Genomic DNA, 18,586 nt, shown 5'->3' on the forward strand with positions numbered 1-18,586 from the left:
GAAGCCACAGCTGGTGACCCCTGGGGTCTCCACCCTTCCTTGTTTGCAGACCTAAGTGGTGTGAACGCCCCTATTTTCTGATCCAAAGCTGTACGCAACTGGTGTGAGATAATCTGTTTGTTCAGATGCATCCTTCATTCCGCTGTTTTCTTCATTTATCATTATTTGATAGCTGATGTGCAATGTGTTGGTGTGCATGCAGTTTATGATTTGAGACCTGGGCCAAAGAAGTGTCACTAAGCTGTTGTCCATTTGTCATGGCAAGAATTGAGAAACTCCCTAACAGCGGCAGAGGATTCTCGTAAATAGAAGGGTAGCTGAAAAGATTCCGGGATCCTATAGTGCATATGGTGCAATTTATGCAGGTTTCTGGAAGGTGGGGCTGCGGGGGGAGGGGGCTTCTAAGGAATTTGGAGAGTGATAGTGAGAAAGGATTCAGTTTATACATTACTGAAGTGGACAACTTAACCAGAACATCAGTATCTTTTGAAATATCAATACTGTACTTAAATTTCACCCAGCCCTACAATTTTATGATTCTATGTTTAAGGAAATAGAGTCATCCGTTACCCTATATAAATACGATTTTAAAAACTTCAGAAAGATGTGCTATTCTGTGCAAAGTGATCTCTTATATTGGAGACATAGCAGGGTGGCAAAGGCTGGCAAAGAGACCCATCCAAAATGCTTCCAAGATTGAGGTGCCAGAGACCGTCACAATTTCTGAGGTGGCAGAAAGGGAGGCAAACATTCAGGCTACAGGTGGTGGATTTGCTTTTGAGAGTCTCCCTGCTAGTGGGGAAAATAAAATCAAGTAACTATAAGCTCCTGAGAGGGAGTCCAGCCCTATTCCCTATATTTGCTAGTTTTTCTTTTACAATTTCCCACCCTCTCCCCGCATTTTTTAAAAATGGCATCTCCACCTGAGTTTGGAAGTGGCAAAGTCCATTCTGGTAAATGTACAGACAAGGCCTCAAAGCTCTATGGCAACGGGGCTGGCCTTTTCGAGGTGTCCAAATGCCCATTGTCTTTCTGTTAATTGGTAACTCTGGCTCTCCCACTGAGGCACTGAGAATGTTTGACCAAGCAGAGGACGGCATCAGGAAAGAGGCAGCCATTGACATGCGACCTCCTTTGGCTGGAGAAAGGATGCCTCTGGGTGAATCGCAAGTGGGGAGAGGGGGCTGTTGCACTCGGGTGCCCCTTGCCAAGCCTCCCACAGGTATCAGGCTGGCCTGGGTGAAAACAGGATGCTGGACTAGGCAGGGCCAGCCCACCCATGAGGCAAGGTGAGGTGGCTGCCTCAGGTGGCAAGATCCACAGGGGCAGCAGATCATAGCTGTCAACTTACAGATTTGAAAATAAGGGACCAGCAGCCTTGAAAATAAGGGACCAGCAGCCAAAATAAGGGACCTGCAGCCTCACCTGTTCCAGGCACTCCAGTCTTCCTGTCCTCCTGCAGTCTGGTCAAACTCATGCTGGCCGCTTCGAGAACACTGTCCAACCAACTTTGTAACCAGAGGTTCAACTGAATAGAATCTGAATCACATGCACCACAAGGCCTATGCAGCCTCAACTTAAGATGGCTCCCTGGCCTGGCTTTGCACTGCAAAGTTTGCAGCAGCACGTGCAACAAAATGGCGTCCAGCATTCAAAAAACCCCTCAGCTTGCATTAACTAGCCACACACAAGGCATGCAAGCTCCACCCCCCAGTCGTTCTTAGACTTCTTATTGGGTGAGCAACACAGCCAAGCAGCACAGTTGGAGCCTCCCTCCTCCCTGGCCGGCAGGGAGGGAGGGAGAGGAGCTGCTTCCTTTGAAATTTAAGGGACATCATTTAAGGGACATCCATCAATAAGGGACAGCAGCGGGACATGGCGCTGGAATAAGGGACTGTCCCTTCAAATAAGGGACACTTGACAGCTATGCAGCAGATTCAGCCCACGAGCAATGCATTGCCCATGGCTGCCACTTCCTTGGCAGCCTCCATCCCAATGCTACCTCTGCTGCAGCTGCTTGGTGAATAGGGCTGCCTTCTGGGGTCCCCTGAGCTCTGCACCTGCCTGGTATAATTCAGAGCAGGCCCTGTTCCTTCCTCCACATTGGTCTTTGATTCCTGTTTTTTTTAATATACATTTTTATTTTATTTTTTACATATCAGTTCCAACAGTCTTACAACACAACTTCTCATCTTATACAACAGTTTAGACTTCCGTCAACACCTCTGATGATTTTCCGTTCTTTATCACTTATTCTTCATTTCTTAATTTCTGTATTACATTTAATTGTCCTTAACTAATAATTGACTTCATAGTCTTTCTTGCAGTATTTCAAATAATCCACCTTACAAAACTTCTTGCAGTCCTACTAGTGTAATCTGTTCATCACAATTACTTTTCAAATAGTTCATATATTTACTCCATTCTTCTAAGAATCTCTGATCCCGCAGGTTTCAAACCCTTCCTGTTAATTTATCTAATTCAGTGGTCTTTGATTCCTACATGAACCTTTGGGTAAAGTTCCTGATGTAGATCTCCTTGTCCTTATGTAGATCTTCACTGCCCGCTTTTTCCTTGGCCTGAGGAGGACCAAGAGCCATTTTTCGGTTTGCCTCAGGTGCTGAAATATCTCAGGCTGGACCTTTGGCTCTTCTTACATTGATGTGCTTCTGTGGCGCCCAGGACATTTTCTCCAAGTTGCAGATGTGCCAACCCACAGGCCCCGAAGCGCTGTCGACCTCTGTTCTGTTCTGTACCCGCCGACCCCCCCCCCATGTTCAAAGTTTAGCTCAAAACATGGGCAGTTAAATATTTGAAGAGCAATTCAGAGTCTCCAAAGGGGTCCGTAGCAAAACCTGTATAGCTAGAACAAGGGCAGAACATGTTTGCTCAATGGGTTACCAGTTTACGTGGGCCGCTGCGACTGAAGTGAGCCGCTCACTTTCTTGGAACATGACCAGGCAGATGCAGCCTATTAATCTCTCGTGTGCTATTACATTCATTATATCGTTGCTGCATTAACTATGTTGTAAACCGCGCTGTGGTCTTTTGATAAAGAGCGGCATATCCCAAATAAATCTACTGCTGCCAACCCACAGATTTGGCTTAGGGGCAGAAGATGTTTAGAGCACACGAAAAAATGTGGCTGGGCCCAGCTAGAGCGGCAAACTAGGGAGTCACCAAAAATCTAGAGGTGGCAGACAGATGGATAGATACAGGTTGAATTGATCTGCTTTCCCCTCCTCTAATGTGCATTTGGGGGGGGGGATAAATATTATAAACCACTGGTAGCATTGCCCATGGATACAGGGGTAGGGCTTGCGTACTAATGACTAAGGTGGAGCGAAATGATGTAACAGCCGACTTAACAGAAATGAAACAAATAGTGTTCCCGTGAATTGCTTGTTGACAGAAATGTCCCATTGTTCTGCAGTTCACAAGAAGGCACAACATGTGCGTAAGGGAACATACGCTTTCTGCTGAAAACCTATTATTAAATAGTGGTGATGCATGGGTGATTTGTTTTCCACCTGGGTGTGAAGAGGAGAGATTATATTGTCTATTTGGATTGATTATAGAGACAACTCTACAGAGCTCTGAGTAATGCTCCTGAATGCCAGTTTCTGGAAACAACAAAAGAGGAAAGTGTCCCTTGGTTCATGTCCTGCTTGGTGATTTCCCACAGACATTTGGCTGATCCCTGAAAGAACAGGCTGCTGGTCCCGATAGGCCATTGGCCTAGAGAGCATTGTGACTAAGCAGTGCATAAACCTTTCAAAATGAGCAAAATAAAGACGCAACTGTCTCTTCAGGAGTAAAAACCAACCCAAGAACCAAGAGGACTGTTTGTGTTACGACCATTGTATCAATATTGGCTTCTGAAAGGGGGCCTTGTTTAGGACTTAGCATCTATTAGACAATACACCAGTGTGCGATATCAGGCCTGTAGTTGCTTTTCACGAGAATTAAAAATGTAAAAGTTTAGTTACCGTATTTTTCGCCCTATAGGACGCACTTTTCCCCCTCCAAAAATGAAGGGGAAATGTGTGTGCGTCCTATGGGGCGAATGCAGGCTTTCGCTGAAGCCTGGAGAGCGAGAGGGGTCGGTGCGCACCGACCCCTCTCGCTCTACAGGCTTCAGGAGAGCCCCACCGCCAGCCCCACAAGCTCGGGGGACAGCGGGGAGGCGGAACGCCGCCATCCTGCTGTCCCCCGACTTGGTTAGAAGGCTGGGGGGGGGGGGAGAAGCCTGCTCCTCCCCGTCGCCAGCCCCGCAAACTCGGGGGACAGCGGGGAGGTGCAGCGCGCCATCCCGCTGTCTCCCGACCTGGTTTGGAGGCTGGTGGGGGGCTTCCCCCTCCCCCAGCCCCGCAAGCTCCCAGAGCCATGCCGAAGCTGCCCGCAGCTTCGGCATGGCTCTGGGTCCCGTTCTGGGGGCTGCGGTCGGGGGACGCTCGGGCTTCCCCCGCCCCAGCCCCGCGCCTGGGGGGGGGGAAATAATTTTTCCCCCTTTATTCCCCCCCCCCCAAATCTAGGTGCGTCCTATGGGCCGGTGCGGCCTAGAGGGCGAAAAATACGGTGCTACATAGAAATGCCTTGGTAAAAATTATTGGAAGAGCTGCCTAAGTGGAGACCCAACAGAGTATTCGCAGTTTCTGAAGGTTTAACTAAAAGGTATTTGCAAATCCTGTGGACCGTAGCCAATATGAATTTCACCACAGGCCGCTCTAATCAAATGATATATGTTTCATCCCTGCCAGAAATTAAATGGATGGCTGCAGCACACTCTACGTGGGCCTGCCTTTCCAAGAGTGTTTGGAAATTTTCAGGTGTTTTGAAATGCAGCTGTTGGCCTCATAAGTGTGGCTTGCTGAGAGGAAAGAAGAACTCTCTCCAATATTGTTCCCAACATCATTGGTTTCCCGTTAACTTTATTCAGAAGGCTTATAGGCTGCTCTCCAGCAACCTCAATGAAGAATGGTGCTTTAAAAAACACAAATTGCAAAATTCAGAATTTAAAACATGGCACGCCACAAGGTGCAAAAGCTCTCATCATATCACTGTAGAAATGCAACTGAAATGACCACATCTTGCAGCTTCTCCCTACCTGGGGGAAGGGCTGTAGCTCAGTGGTTGAGCATCTGCTTTTGTGCCCAGAAGGTCCTCGGTTCAATTCCCGGCATCCCCATGTAGGACTGGGAGACATTTCCTGGCTGAAATGCTGTAGAGCCACTTCTTGTCAGTATAGATGGTCCATCTCAGTGTAAGATGGCTTCCCGTATCCTTGAGTTGTGCTCCAGCAGAGCCAATGGGTCAGGGATGATGGGAATTGTGGTTGAAACCATTGGGGCAGTGGCACCAGGCTAGGGAAGGCTGACATATTGCTCCCCTGTTTATCCCTGCCAGACCTCCTCCCCATGTGTCCCGGAAGGCCATTTGTCTAAGCCACACTCACTTGCCGTTTATCTGTTGCCCTATCTATCACTGCTACAGGCAGCATCTGAGGAACTCCCTGCCTCTTGATTTCAGACAGGCGTCTTAACTGTACTCTTTCGGATGTGTGCTTATAGCATTTTTGTTTAAGCCAGCCTATTCAAATGCATATGTGCTGATGTGTTTTGATCTCCTTTACTGATATATATATATATATATATATATATATATATATATATATATCATAAGCATATGTACAAACACATGCTTTCATTTATTTTTAAATGTTTTTAACTGTTATTTAGTGATAATTTTGATATATTTATTGTAAGCCACTTAAAAGGTGGTTTTTTACTACAATCTAGTGCTATATAAATTTTGTTAAATATATGATGTTGGATGCAGGGCCAAAAGGGAGTTTGCAGATGCCCCTGCAAAGTCCTGTGCGGTGCTTTGCCAGCACCAAGAACCAAACAGGCCTGAGATTCCCTGCTGCTTCTCTAGTTAACTGTTTCTCTCTTGCTCAAAGGCTACCTCACCAGCTCAGGGGTAGCCAGCTTAGCATCTCCCAGATGTTTTTGGAGGACAACGCCCATCATTCCTTGACCATAGGCCACATTTGCTGGAGCTAGTAGTCAAACCACACCTGGAATGAGAGCACTTTAGCTTCCTTTGATCTTGCTCTTTATACATACAGTGGTACCTCGGGTTAAGAACTTAATTCGTTCTGGGGGTCCGTTCTTAACCTGAAACTGTTCTTAACCTGAGGTACCACTTTAGCTAATGGGGCCTCCTGCTGCTGCTGCGCCGCCGGAGCACGATTTCTGTTCTCATCCTGAAGCAAAGTTCTTAACCCAAGGTGTTATGTATTGAAGTTCACACCCTGGGCCAGCAGGGGGATACTGTAGATAGTTATGCAAATAAGGGATTGAAAGTGACGTTCAGTGATTGGATAGTTTTAGAAAACTGTTACAGTTACGTTGTACTGGAGCTCTATATAAGCAGGCTGACTGAACCCTTCAGTTCAGTTCTGTTCTGGCCTGTGAATAAACAAGAGCTGTTTGAAGAATCGCTGTGTCGTCTGATATGTTCACCCACAACTTAACACAAGGTACTACTTCAGGGTTAGTGGAGTCTGTAACCTGAAGCGTATGTAATCCTAGGTATCACTGTATTAGGAATTGTAGACTGGACGTGTGGAAGGGGGGGAGCAGGACTGTGTCCTCTGCACCTGCCCCTCTGATGGCTGTGTGCTGACCATCTGCTTCCAGGCATATTCGGTCATGGCATGAAAACCCTGACATTGCAGGAAATGAGTGGTATTTTTCTGACGGCAACATGACATTTGTTTCCTTTCCTTCTCATTTCCTTTTGGCTGCCATTTATAGGGGACTCCATTAGCGCTTACTCTCACACGTCAATTCTGAGGATAATTGCTCTTCTACATATGGTAGATCAGAAGGCGATTCAAGTTTGCAGCATGCTAGCTGCTGAATGAATAAGCAGGCGACTGTCTTCTTTCGTTTGATTTTGCTACAAAGGGTTTCCTCCTGGTATTTGCGTCTTTTGATTTGCCCAGGTATGGTCTTTCAACAGGTTTGATGCTCACACTAATAATTGCCTTCAAAGCGTTCTGGAAACCGCAGAGTTATTTATTTATTTTAATGGATTTTAATTACGTCGTGCAGTTTTGGGATAATTTATTGCTCTAGAAATGCATTTGTATTGGCCAGTTCCTTAACTCTTTCACCTAATGGTTTTGAATTTAGTTGGGGAATATGGGCTTCATTGACTCTTGATTAATCTTTTCTAAATACGTTTGCAGCAGGAGCACATAATATCAGAAATGTAGCAGCACAAATAGCTTTAGAGTTTTTAAAATAAATTGCTAAGAAGTGGTGTTGGCATGTTCTGTAGATTCCCCTAATGAGGACAACGCAAAGTACTGTTAGAGATTTTGGGCTAAACCCTAGAAATTAATAAATGCTAGGATTTTGGGTTCTTTGTGATATGCAGGGAGAATACATACTACAAGTGAGGATTCCTGGGCTGCCTTATGCAAACCAGTCTTGCTGGCTTGAGGGAAAAGCAAGCGTTACAATAGAGAGAAATTGAGGGTAGTCACCAACTCCTTGTCCCAGGTAGGACCAGAGACTGGAGATTTGGGAGGTTGCCAGGGTAACTGCTCTGAAGGAGGGCAAGGGGCTTCTGGGAAGAAGAAAGGGAGAGATCCATGCCTGCGATGCTCTGGGCCATGCGGTAAGATCTGGACCCCCTCCAAGCAGACCGAGGGTGTAAATAATAATAATAATAATAATAATAATAATAATAATTATTATTATTATTAATATTAATACCCCACCCATCTCTGCCACTCTGGGCAGCTTCCAATAAAACACTAAAATACAATAACTTATTAAACATTAAAAAGCTTCCCTAAACAGGCGAATAAGCCCTATTTCTTAAAGCACGGCGGACTCCACCGTGTCTTCTATTCTCAAAAGGGACACGGACAGTGGCGTAGCGTGGGTTGTCAGCACCCGGGGCAAGGCCAGTAATTTGCGCCCCCTAACCCGTGGATTTGCGCCCCCTAACCCGTGGATTTGCCCTAACCCCAGATGTTGCGCCCGGTGCGGCCGGCCCCCCCTGCACCCCCCACGCTACGCCACTGGACACGGATCCTGTGTTGGCGCCTGAGATCCATGCGCTCTTGCCACGGCTTGGCAGAGAGAGGGGCAGGTGCTGGGCTTTTGTAACAGTACGTTGGGAATGAGTTCTAAAATTCCTTGGTCTTTCAGTATTCAGAGAATGGCCATTGCTATTTTGTTCGGCATCTAGGGTGTCTGTAGACTGTTGGTGTGGGTTTTTTTTTGTTTTTTGGTGAGAGGGATTACAGTGCATTCCTGGAGATTTAGGGTTAGCAATAAAAGTGGATTGAAGCACTGTCACGTCCAAGGACAGCAAAAACCCGCATTTTAAAAAGGAAACAGACTTTTATCAGTTAGGAAAGTGTCAGGGAAATTCATTGAAAAGTGTAGAGTGAATACAGTGGGACCTCGGGTTAAGAACTTAATTTGTTCTGGAGGTCCGTTCCTAACTTGAAACTGTTCTTAATCTGAGGTACCACTTTAGCTAATGGGGCCTCCTGCTGCCGCCGCACGATTTCTGTTCTCATCCTGAAGCAAAGTTCTTAACCCGAGGTACTATTTCTGGGTTAGCGGAGTCTGTAACATGAAGCATCTGTAACCCGAGGTACCACTGTAAATGATGGGAAGACGTATTAAACATCATGCAGGCAAATCAAGATGAATGCCCTCTGCAATTTTCCTGCAAAGAGATTGCAGCGAATGCTTAATAAAGATTGGGCACAATCTAGCCGTCAAAGCATATACCACTTCTAGCAGTTGTGGCTTCCTCCAAAGGTTCCTGGGAGTTGTAGTTTTTTAAGGGTGTGGAGAGTTGTTATAAGAGCTACAGTTCCCAGCACCCTTAACAAACTGCAATTCCCAGAATTCTTTGGGGTAAGCCATGTGACTCAAAATCTGGATGATGCTGAATAAATAAGTTGTCTGGAGCAAATTTTGAATTTGGCTCAGGCAGCAAAAACTCTTGGACCTGCCTTTTGTGATGGGTGTGATGTTGAAGCAGTCTTGACACCCCTGCACCCCTTGCTATTGAAGCTGGCACATTTTAACGTATTTCAGTTGAGCTGTGCAGAATGGATTGTACACCCACCCCAACTCCCTGAGCAGCGGTAATTTGTAAGGAACGAGCTACTTGGGTTTTGTGTTTCTTTGTAAGAAAAAAATCCATGAAGACTTAATGCCATCTTGCAATACTCAGTACAGCCATATCTTGGTTCGCAAACGCCTTGCAAGTCAAATGTTTTGGCTCCTGAATGCCGCTAACCCGGAAGTGAGTGTTCCAGTTTGCGGATGTTCTTTGGAACCCGAACATCCGACGCAGCTTCCGTGGCTTCTGATTGGCCGCAGAAGCTTCCTGCAGCCAATCGGAAGCCACGCCTTGGTTTCCGAACATTTTGGAAGTCGAATAGACTTCTGGAATGGATTCCGTTCGACTTCCAAGGTGCCACTGTATAGATGTATCTGTATACGTGTGTGTGTGTTTTGTGTATGCATGCACACAAATGACCCATTAGCAGAGACAAGCAAGAGACACTCCTACTAGGGAGCGGATCCACTACCCCACATTAGATCCTCAAGGAGGAAGGTGCTCCTTTTCCAAGCCTGCCAAATGCCCCCCCCTCCTTTTACTGGAGGAAAGTGGGATGTTTCACCTTTCCCACCCTAAGATTTCTGAGAAATCTGTGAATCAAAACTAGCCTTCCTGTAATTGGCCGCAACAAAGAAGCAGTGAATGGTCATTGTGGGCCATTAAAAAAAACCCATCCACCCACCCTATCAATGTTCTTTTGTGAGATCTCAGACGTTGATCTGCCTTCTCTTTTTAAAGGAAAGCCACTGTGTGATAGAGCTGGTTCTTGGACAGCAAACCTGCAACAATGCTCTGCTTTTGTGCCGCTTTTCTGAATGAATTTGGCCTTGTTTCCCAGGGGGAAACTTGCAGCAGTCTTGATTTCTGCATCTTTGGCTTGTCGGACTGACTAAGCCTCTGTTCATTTTGAGGGATGCCTTCTGGAGAGGGCAGCGGGTGTGTCTAAGCTCTCCCCCAACCTGCATATAAGAATGTGACTCATGCAGGTTCCTATATTCCCTAGTATGTATGACAGCAAGAGACGGTTTTAAACAATTAAAAGGGGCTTGGCATGTAGACCAAAGGCCCGTGTCCCAGGGCTTAAAAAAGGAGAGTGACTCTTTGACTTGTCTGGCGGTGTTTCTATATAAAGTCTGAGTGTATAAAAGGCAGCAAATTGAAACCCTTTTAAAATATGCTGCTTTTAAAGGCAGTGCCAAGCGCAGGCCTCTAAACCTTGTGATTCTCCTTCCATGCTGCACACCTCTTTCATCTCTCTGCCCCTCCACCCCATGCACACACTAAAATCTGGAATAAGTTGCAAATGGGGAATTGCTACATTTTCCATTGGGGTGGGGGGTGGGGTAAGGTAATGGCTTTTGTTTAGGCCCCTGTTTCTCTTGACAGGCTGTGATACAGTTGCAGCATGCCGCACATGAAACAGACTTTTGATTGTGTAGATGGGACTTCTTCCCTTCTCCCCTGTGCATCCCAAAATCTCCTCTGGAAGGTTGAGGGACCCTCTGGAACAGATTGTGGGGAGGTGTGGGGTGGCGGGGCAGGGGGAGACGAGGGAACAGGACATTACATCTGCTGGTGGGACTCTGAACCTAGCCCATTATAAATCCAACTGATCTTTCACTTTGAGAGAGTGGTTAGAAACGACAAGCAGGTTTTATTCTAAAGCATTTACTTATCTGCTGGAAGCAGACTTGGAAAGGAGGCTAACGCAGCAATGTCATCTTATCACAGATTTCCTAGTAATTTGCGGTTTGGGGTTGTGAGAAGCTTAATCTGGCTACGCAAGTGTGGCGGCTTTGAGCTGATCTCTCTCTATCTTGCACCTCCCACAGCCAAGGCAAGTTCTGTCTCACTCCATGACATTGTCTGCTCTTATCACCACTCATTAAGGACGTGACTAGGACCCAGGAATGCTGTATGCCAGGTTCTGTCCGCCCACCCACAAAAAATCATGATTGCATTTTTAAATTTTTTATTTGATTTGGTTTTGGTTTTTTTGGCTTTTATGCAGCTATTAACTGAGACCCCATCCACATGGTAATTTTAAAGCACACGTATAGCAGTCATGTCCTGCCAACTTAGCAGTTCGAAAGCACGTCAAAGTGCAAGTAGATAAATAGGTACCGCTCCGGCGGGAAGGTAAATGGCGTTTCCGTGCGCTGCTCTGGTTCGCCAGAAGCAGCTTAGTCCTGCTGGCCACATGACCCGGAAGCTATACGTCGGCTCCCTTGGCCAATAAAGTGAGATGAGCGCCGCAACCCCAGAGTGAGCCACGACTGGACCTAATGGTCAGGGGTCCCTTTACCTTTACCTTATAGCAGTCATGGCTCCCTCCTACCCAAGAATCCTGGGAACTTAATCCCCCCCCCCCCGCTACAATTCCCAGCACCCTTAACAAACTTCAGTTCCCAAGATTCCTTCAGGGAGAAGCCGTGGCTGTTAAAGCATTATAAGAAGGACTTTAAAAAGTACTGTGCGGGTTGTAGCCTCGCGCTGGGAATTTAATATTGGAATATTAGATCGCACATGCACTATACATTTAAAGCCGTCTCATGCTACTTTAAACAGCTGTGGCTTCCCCCAAAGCGTTATGGAAGCTGGAGTTTGTTAAGGGAGCTGAGAGTGGCTAGTTAGCCGATCCCTATTCCCCTCACACAGCTAAATTCCAGAGTTCCCCCTGGGAAGAGGGATTGCTCTGAGAAACTCCATTTAGAAGGCATCAAACCAGGTGTGACTGGCTGCTTCAGGGGTGTCTCTCAGGCATGTTGAAACAGAAACAGGACACCTTTCCAAATGGTCCATTTGACAGGTGTTGAGATTAATAGGGGACATCTGTACGAAACACCAGAAGCCCTGCAGCTGATCACTGTCATACGGAGGAGGGGAAAGACCCACCCCTCTCAAAATGGAGAGAGCTTGTGCTTATTTCTTCCCTTCCCCTCCAGCATTTCTTGTGTGAGAGATTCCTTGAACTGCTTCCCTTTGGCGTTTTGCAGAACCCTCCTCTCGCTTATCTGTGATAGATCACCGGGGCAACCGTTTTCCAGACCGATAATTGTGCATCTTGCAGTATTGGGGAAACAACTGGCCTGCTTCACAGTTCAAGCTGAAGTCGAGACGTGCTAAAGCAGAACCGTAAAGGTGATGGCAAGAAGTGGGGATGCAGCTGTAAATACCCTGGATTAGGGACAGGGAACCTTTTTCCAACTGAGGGCTGCATTCTTCCTTCTAGACAGCCTTCCAAGGGCCACATCTGGTGGCCGGCAGGGCCGGAGGAAAGGAAACTTTACCCTTTTACCTAATTTCCTCACTCCCTCTTGCCCCCCCCCCATCCTCCATCAAGAGAAGCAAGAGTCATTGTCAGAGTTCAGGGAGGCAGGCCAGCCAGGTGAAAACCCTCAAGGACGTTGCAAAGCAGGCCAGGGAGGGAGTGTGGCCTCTGGAGAGTCCTGAGGGCCAGAAAGCGAGGTGTTGAGGGCCGCATTGAGGTTCTCCACCCTGTCTTGGGGCCAGGGCCGTCTTAAGCATATCCGGCGCCGTGGTTCAAAGATCCCTCCAACGCCACGCCCCCTTTCCCAGAGTTGTCGACCTTTCCCCAAGCCTCTGTGGGGATCGCTCCCCTCCCGCGGAGGCTTGGGAAGGAAGCTGCATGCCCGCAGGCCATATGGTTGGTGGGGCGCAGCTGGCGGGTGTGCAGGGAAAGGGGAGGTTGCCGGCAAAGCTGCGCAGCTCCCCCACTCGCTGAGGCGCCCCTGAGAGGCCAGCGCCCTGGCGCAATGTGCCAGTAAGCCCAATAGGAAAGACTGTTCTGCTTGGGGCCTCTGAACAGTTTTTTGTGTGTGCCACTGTGGCCGATGGTCTCGTGCCCCTCTGTTCTTCAGTCTCCTGCAGGTGCCTCAGTGCATTTGGAAAGGCGCTTCTATTCTGTTTAGCCACTTGGAGGCAGTCCCTAAAAACTGCTCTGCAAACGTCTGCCTTCCTTCTAAGGATCCTGTGCCTACCAGGATCGCTTTTATTTTTGTGTGCTGTCTCTTCTCTCCTTCTCTCCTGCATGTAAGCCTCACTCGACTGACCATAAGCCTGAGGGAGTGGGGCCTGTCTCTTTTTTTGCTTTCTGTGTGAAGCCAGGGATGTCAGAAGGCAGCGGCTTCCATCCCAACCTGTCTTTGTCACAACCTCACTTTTTCCATCCTGCCGAAGTTTGGTTTCTGGCAAATCCTGCATCCTTCATCTTGCTGCCTCTCTGTTTAATGTAACTTAGGTAATTATGTGAGTTACGAATCTGAAGCAATTAATGGTGCAGTTATTTCCACGCCGCTCATTTCAGTGTAAACAAAATGTCAAAACAATTGTGTGTCCCCCCCAAGTATTTGATTGCATATTGGCTGCGGACTTTAAAAAAACAATGTGAGCAAATACTGATTGTGTCAGTCGGATTGATTTCCGCTCCAGACCTGGGACGAAAACGTGGGCAGCAGCAATTTCTTCTTCCCTTTCCATTTGCGATGAAATTCTTTGACATCCCTGTGTGAAGTACCTAGTCCTATTAAGCATTCTAGAAATAGTAGTATCTGAACCATTGCTGGGGAATCTTAGCTTGCAGCTTCTGTTCGCTCGTCCCTTCCAGAACTCTACAGTTCTTTTGTTCCTCCAGACTGAAAGCACATTTTATCCTTTACTCCCTACTCACAGGACAAATGGGGTCATCAAGCAAAAACCAGATCTACCTTGTGACAGGCGGCTGCGGTTTTCTGGGGAAAAATCTGGTCCAGATGCTTCTGAAGGAGGAGCCTGGCCTTGCAGAAGTGCGCGTCTTTGACTTGCACCTCGATGAAAGCATGCGACACCTGGATAGAGGTAAGATGCCCATTCCCTTGGGTCACTCTTTCCTGTTCCTGCAGAGGTGTGGGTGTGGATTCCACTTCCCTGAGGGTCTTGCACAGAATGGGCAAATACATTTTGGGAGAGTCTCCAAAAATCTCTCCAGAGAAATGCCCAACTGGTCGCGTTAAAGGCTATAGGGGAGGATGTCGGGGCCTACCCCCCAACATTTCTCCAATGAAAATAGGGGCATCCTATTCCATAACAGAAAGGGATGCGGGTGGTGCTGTGATCTAAACCACTGAGCCTCTTGGGCTTGCCGACCAGAAGGCCGGCAGTTCAAATCCCCGTGACGGGGTGAGCTTCCATTGCTCGGTACCAGCTCCTGCCAACCTAGCAGTTCAAAAGCACATCAAGTGCAAGTAGATAAATAGGTACCACTCTGGCGGGAAGGTAAACGGTGTTTCCGTGTGTTGCTCTGGCTTCGCCAGAAGTGGCTTAGTCATGCTGGCCACTTGACCCGGAAAACTGTCTGCGGAAGCGGACAAACACTGGCTCTCTCGGCCTGTAAAGCGAGATGAGCGCCGCAACCCCAGAGTCATTCATGACTGGACTTAAATGTCAGGGGTCCCTTTACCTATTCCATAACAACAACAACAGCAGCAGCAACAACAACAACGTTATTTATACCATGCCCATCTGATTGGGTTGCCCCAGTCACTCTGGGTGGTTTCCAAATTATATAAAAACACTAAAAAAACTTCTCTATGCAGGACTGCCTTCAGATGACTTCTAAAGGTTGTATAGTTACTTATCTCCTTGGCTTGGGGGGGGGGGTGGTTGCCTAATGCCACACCTTCCAACATTTCTCCGATGAAAATAGGGACAGCATAAGGAAAAATGGGATCAAATCAGAAACCAGGATGGGTTCTGTAAATCCCGGACTGTCCCTGGAAAACAGGGACGCTTGGAGGGTCTGCCAGTGAGGTCATCCATATCTTGGCACCCCTAAATGCTCACTGCTCCCAAATGCTGGAGAACCCCCAGGTTCCACTGCCCCTGGTATGGCCTGCAATAATATCATTATGATATCAGCATAGCTGCCTCTTGTGTTTTGTTTGCTTACCCCACTTGCATTACTGCTGGTGGGAGGTAATAAGTTCACCTCCACTGCCAGTGTTTCTAGGAAATTTACATTCGCAGAATTAAAGTGGATTAAAGAACCCTGGTGCAACAAGTCCACTTTTTTACAATTAAAAACATTTACCTTCTCGTGGTTAAGAAAGCGATGGGGAAAGTCGCTAAGAAGCGTGGGATAAATTATTGGTTAGTGGGAAGGCTTGTAACCACCACACAAACAAATTAGGATAAAATCTGACTGTCATATAACCTCCCCACAAACAAATCAGAACGAATGCTCAGTAAAGACTGGACTTGGATACTTGAGATATATATGGTCCCGCCGTATACCTGTGGCTGCTACTTGTTTAGAACTGTTTTCAGTGTTGAATTTTAAAATTGCTGTAACTTGCCCTGGTACATTATGGTGAAGGTTGGTTAACAACAACGACAGCACCTGCTGTATAAGCTCTGTGCAATTAAATATAGATGAATGCTGGAATAAAGTCCTCTGAAGGTGCCCTAAAGGTGAGGTATGAAAGGGACCCATGACGTGTTAGAGCTGGTGTGAACTGAAACTGGCACCATCCCATGCCCCTGCTGTGCTTGCTGGGGCTGATGGGATTTGTAGTTCATCAACATCTGGAGCACCAAAGGTTCTCCACATCTGCTAGCGTGTGGCGGGGACTAAAAAGCTAACTTTCTAAAAAGCCCAACTGTGTTTCTGAAAATCGGTGGAGTTTTGAAACTGGCCACAGTTATCTTCTTTAGATGTCTTTGGCTTCTAAGGCAGGTTTCCCAGTTGAGCCCCAGCTTAACATTTATTTCCCTGGTTATATAAACAGGAGGCTGAAATATTTTCCATCTTGGCAATCTTTGTCCACCTGAGAGAGTTTCACAGAAATCAGCCCATGTAGCGCTAAGTTTTATTCATTTTTCTTGGACGGTAACCCTCCCCCCCCCGCCCCGGTGTCTAAAAGGACTCATATGTTTCAAGGTCTGAAGGTGTGTGACCTTTAAAAACACATTTTCCCCTCCAAGTAAAAAATGAGTAGTCTCCACAAGAATGTTGGAACTTAGCAGCTAGAAACCCTAGGAATGTGGATGGCAGCCAATAGCACAATAAGTCTGTTTCTTTTTTTTCAGTCCTTGGCATCTAATTCACATGTTGCAGAGCAGTCTTATGTTTGGTTGCTTGGCAATCAAATCCTAGTGTTCAATGAGCCTTACTCATGAGTAAGGATGGCCTGGTGAAACATGGGACCAATGCACCTTTAATTGTTGTTGTTGTTGTTGTTGTTTTACACAGCTGTTAAAGGTCTGCTTTTGCATCTCTCTACCCAAGCAAGTGTGTTCTAAAAGGTTGCAGCTCCATCTGTGAATGTTTTTACACCTTGGTGTTACAGTACTGGGTTAACTGCAGCTGAGTTTGGGAGGGTGCAGAACACAAACATAGATGGCGGGGGGGGGGCGGAGGAGAGAGAAGAAGAATTGCTCATCTTTACTCGATTAAAAAAAATTATGTCCCGCCTTTCAAATTTAAAAGTTTAAAAGTTAGCTTACAGAAAAGTAAAGACAAGACAAGACAAGACAAGAAAAGACAAGAAAAGAAAAGAAAAGAAAAGAAAAGAAAAGAAAAGAAAAGAAAAGAAAAGAAAAGAAAAGAAAAGAAGAAGCTTTGGTTAAAAACAAATAGCCTTTGTAAGATACAGCTAAACATAAAGCAGCCTTAATTTAAACTATCCTGGGAATCTGAATGAAGGTATTGAGTGATTGATGACAATTTGTATACATTGTTTAAATTCAAAACAAAAACTCTTTACAACTTTAAAACAAAGCCTTTTACAGCTTAGGCTAAATGCAACTAGATAAAATGCCAGAAATTTATACATTCCATAAAACACAATCAACAACTAAACAGAGCATCTTTTTTTTTAGTATCAAACATTACATGCGAAAACACAAGGAAAATTCATTGAAAACATAGCAGGACGACTAAACAAAATATCCTCCAAGCATCAGGAAAGTGAAATACTATGCATGAAAACCAACTAAAAAGTATAAATTCCACTCTTTTAAAGGGTTGGTGTATCGCTCCCTAAAATAGGGACCCTTGACTCGCCTCATGGTGCTGGACTGCAGCTCCCACCTTCCCCGACCATTGGGCATGCTGGCTCAGCCTGCTGGGAGTTGGGAGTCCCCAACGACACGAAGAGGGCTAACTTTCCCCTGCTATAATAAGTTAAAGCAACCAGTTTGGAAATAAAGGTCCTGAGTCAGGAAGCTGCATCTTTTGTACCCCTCTGGAAATCCTTTTGTGGGTGCGAGCAATTGTCACGTAAGGAAGGGAAAGTTCCTGAGAGCAAAATGGAGGCGATGCTCTGAGATGCTACAACTTGCGGGCAGCAGCATCCAGCCCGTGAGTAGTTCCCTCCCTGGAACAACTGGCCAGGAAGCCAGCCAACATGTGGCGAGAAAATGTGCCTGTGCGGTTCTCGGGGAGGAAGCTTTGGAGGGCAGGATAGGGCCACCATAACACTCTGTTCCCTCACGTTGATTCAACTGGTACAGGCCCATTTTCCTCATGTGCGGTGCGCAGCTCGCTGTTGACCTTCAAAGCTGTTCCCTGCAAGATGCAGAGGGTGTGGTGGTGATCGTTTATTCCCAGGAAAGCCACCCTCCCAACCCCCCCAAAATGAGGGGTTTTGATGGCAGGGTTAAAGAAGACCACACCCACACATGGAAGTGTTTTTTCCGAGCATGGACCTCCATGCGAGAGCGTGCTCCCAGTCCCGTTGTTGGGCTGTGCAGCGAATGGTACAGAGCCAGCCTTGGCTATGGAGGAGCAGATGATCCAAACGCCGTCCACTCCAGCTGGTTGCAATTCGCTCTTTGCCTCGTGCCTGGCCCGTGTCCTTTGGCGGAGCTCGCGTGCGCTGCCAAAATCTCTTTGCAAATAGCACTTGGTAGCAAGCAGCAGGGCAAAAACAGGAATCTGAGAAACAAGAATTGAGAAGCGGGAGAGGGGGTGGGGTGAGGTGGAGGGAAGGAAGGGCTTGCCTGGGGATTTTTCCCCGAGAGAAGCCCAGTAGCAACCTCGGCCTCATATCCTTCTGGGTCCAAGGTCTCTTCTGTGTTGGTTTCAGTCCAGCGTAAACAAGGCCTGCCCTTGAAAGCACATCTGATTTGATTTGAGGAAGCAATGAGACAATGAAGTTTCACTGGTTTCTAACGGCAAGGATGCAGTTTGACCAAGGGAAGGAGGTGTTTGGGGGAGAAGAAAAGAGGCTAACTGCAGAGCCAAGGGCATGTTTTGCCGATAGTTACTGTATTTTTTGCTCTATAGGATGCACCTTGTTTTAGAGGGGGAGAACAAGAACAAAATAATCTCCCCCTCTCTGCTCAGCGCCCCTTCAGCGAAGCGGCAGGAGAAATGGAGCCCCTTCCATTTCTCCTCCCGCTTGGCTGAAGGGGCGCT

General features: G+C 46.9%; 1 protein-coding gene across 3 annotated transcripts in view; it reads left to right on the forward strand.

The window, feature by feature from the left end:
* HSD3B7 (hydroxy-delta-5-steroid dehydrogenase, 3 beta- and steroid delta-isomerase 7) overlaps window positions 1–18,586 on the forward strand; it is a 54,679-nt gene that overhangs the window by 18,882 nt on the left and 17,211 nt on the right. For 2 of the 3 annotated variants that reach the window (XM_083584216.1, XM_083584214.1), the window contains one exon: window positions 13,861–14,025. In XM_083584216.1, the coding sequence (XP_083440342.1) occupies window positions 13,866–14,025 (160 nt within the window). In that variant the 5' untranslated portion in view covers window positions 13,861–13,865. Of the gene's footprint in view, window positions 1–6,826; window positions 7,013–13,860; window positions 14,026–18,586 lie in introns of those variants that run through there. The other variant, XM_083584215.1, reaches the window with a different exon arrangement.

Source organism: Podarcis filfolensis (assembly GCF_964270895.1).
Source record: "Podarcis filfolensis genome assembly, chromosome: 13".
NCBI classification, from domain to species: Eukaryota; Metazoa; Chordata; class Lepidosauria; order Squamata; family Lacertidae; genus Podarcis; species Podarcis filfolensis.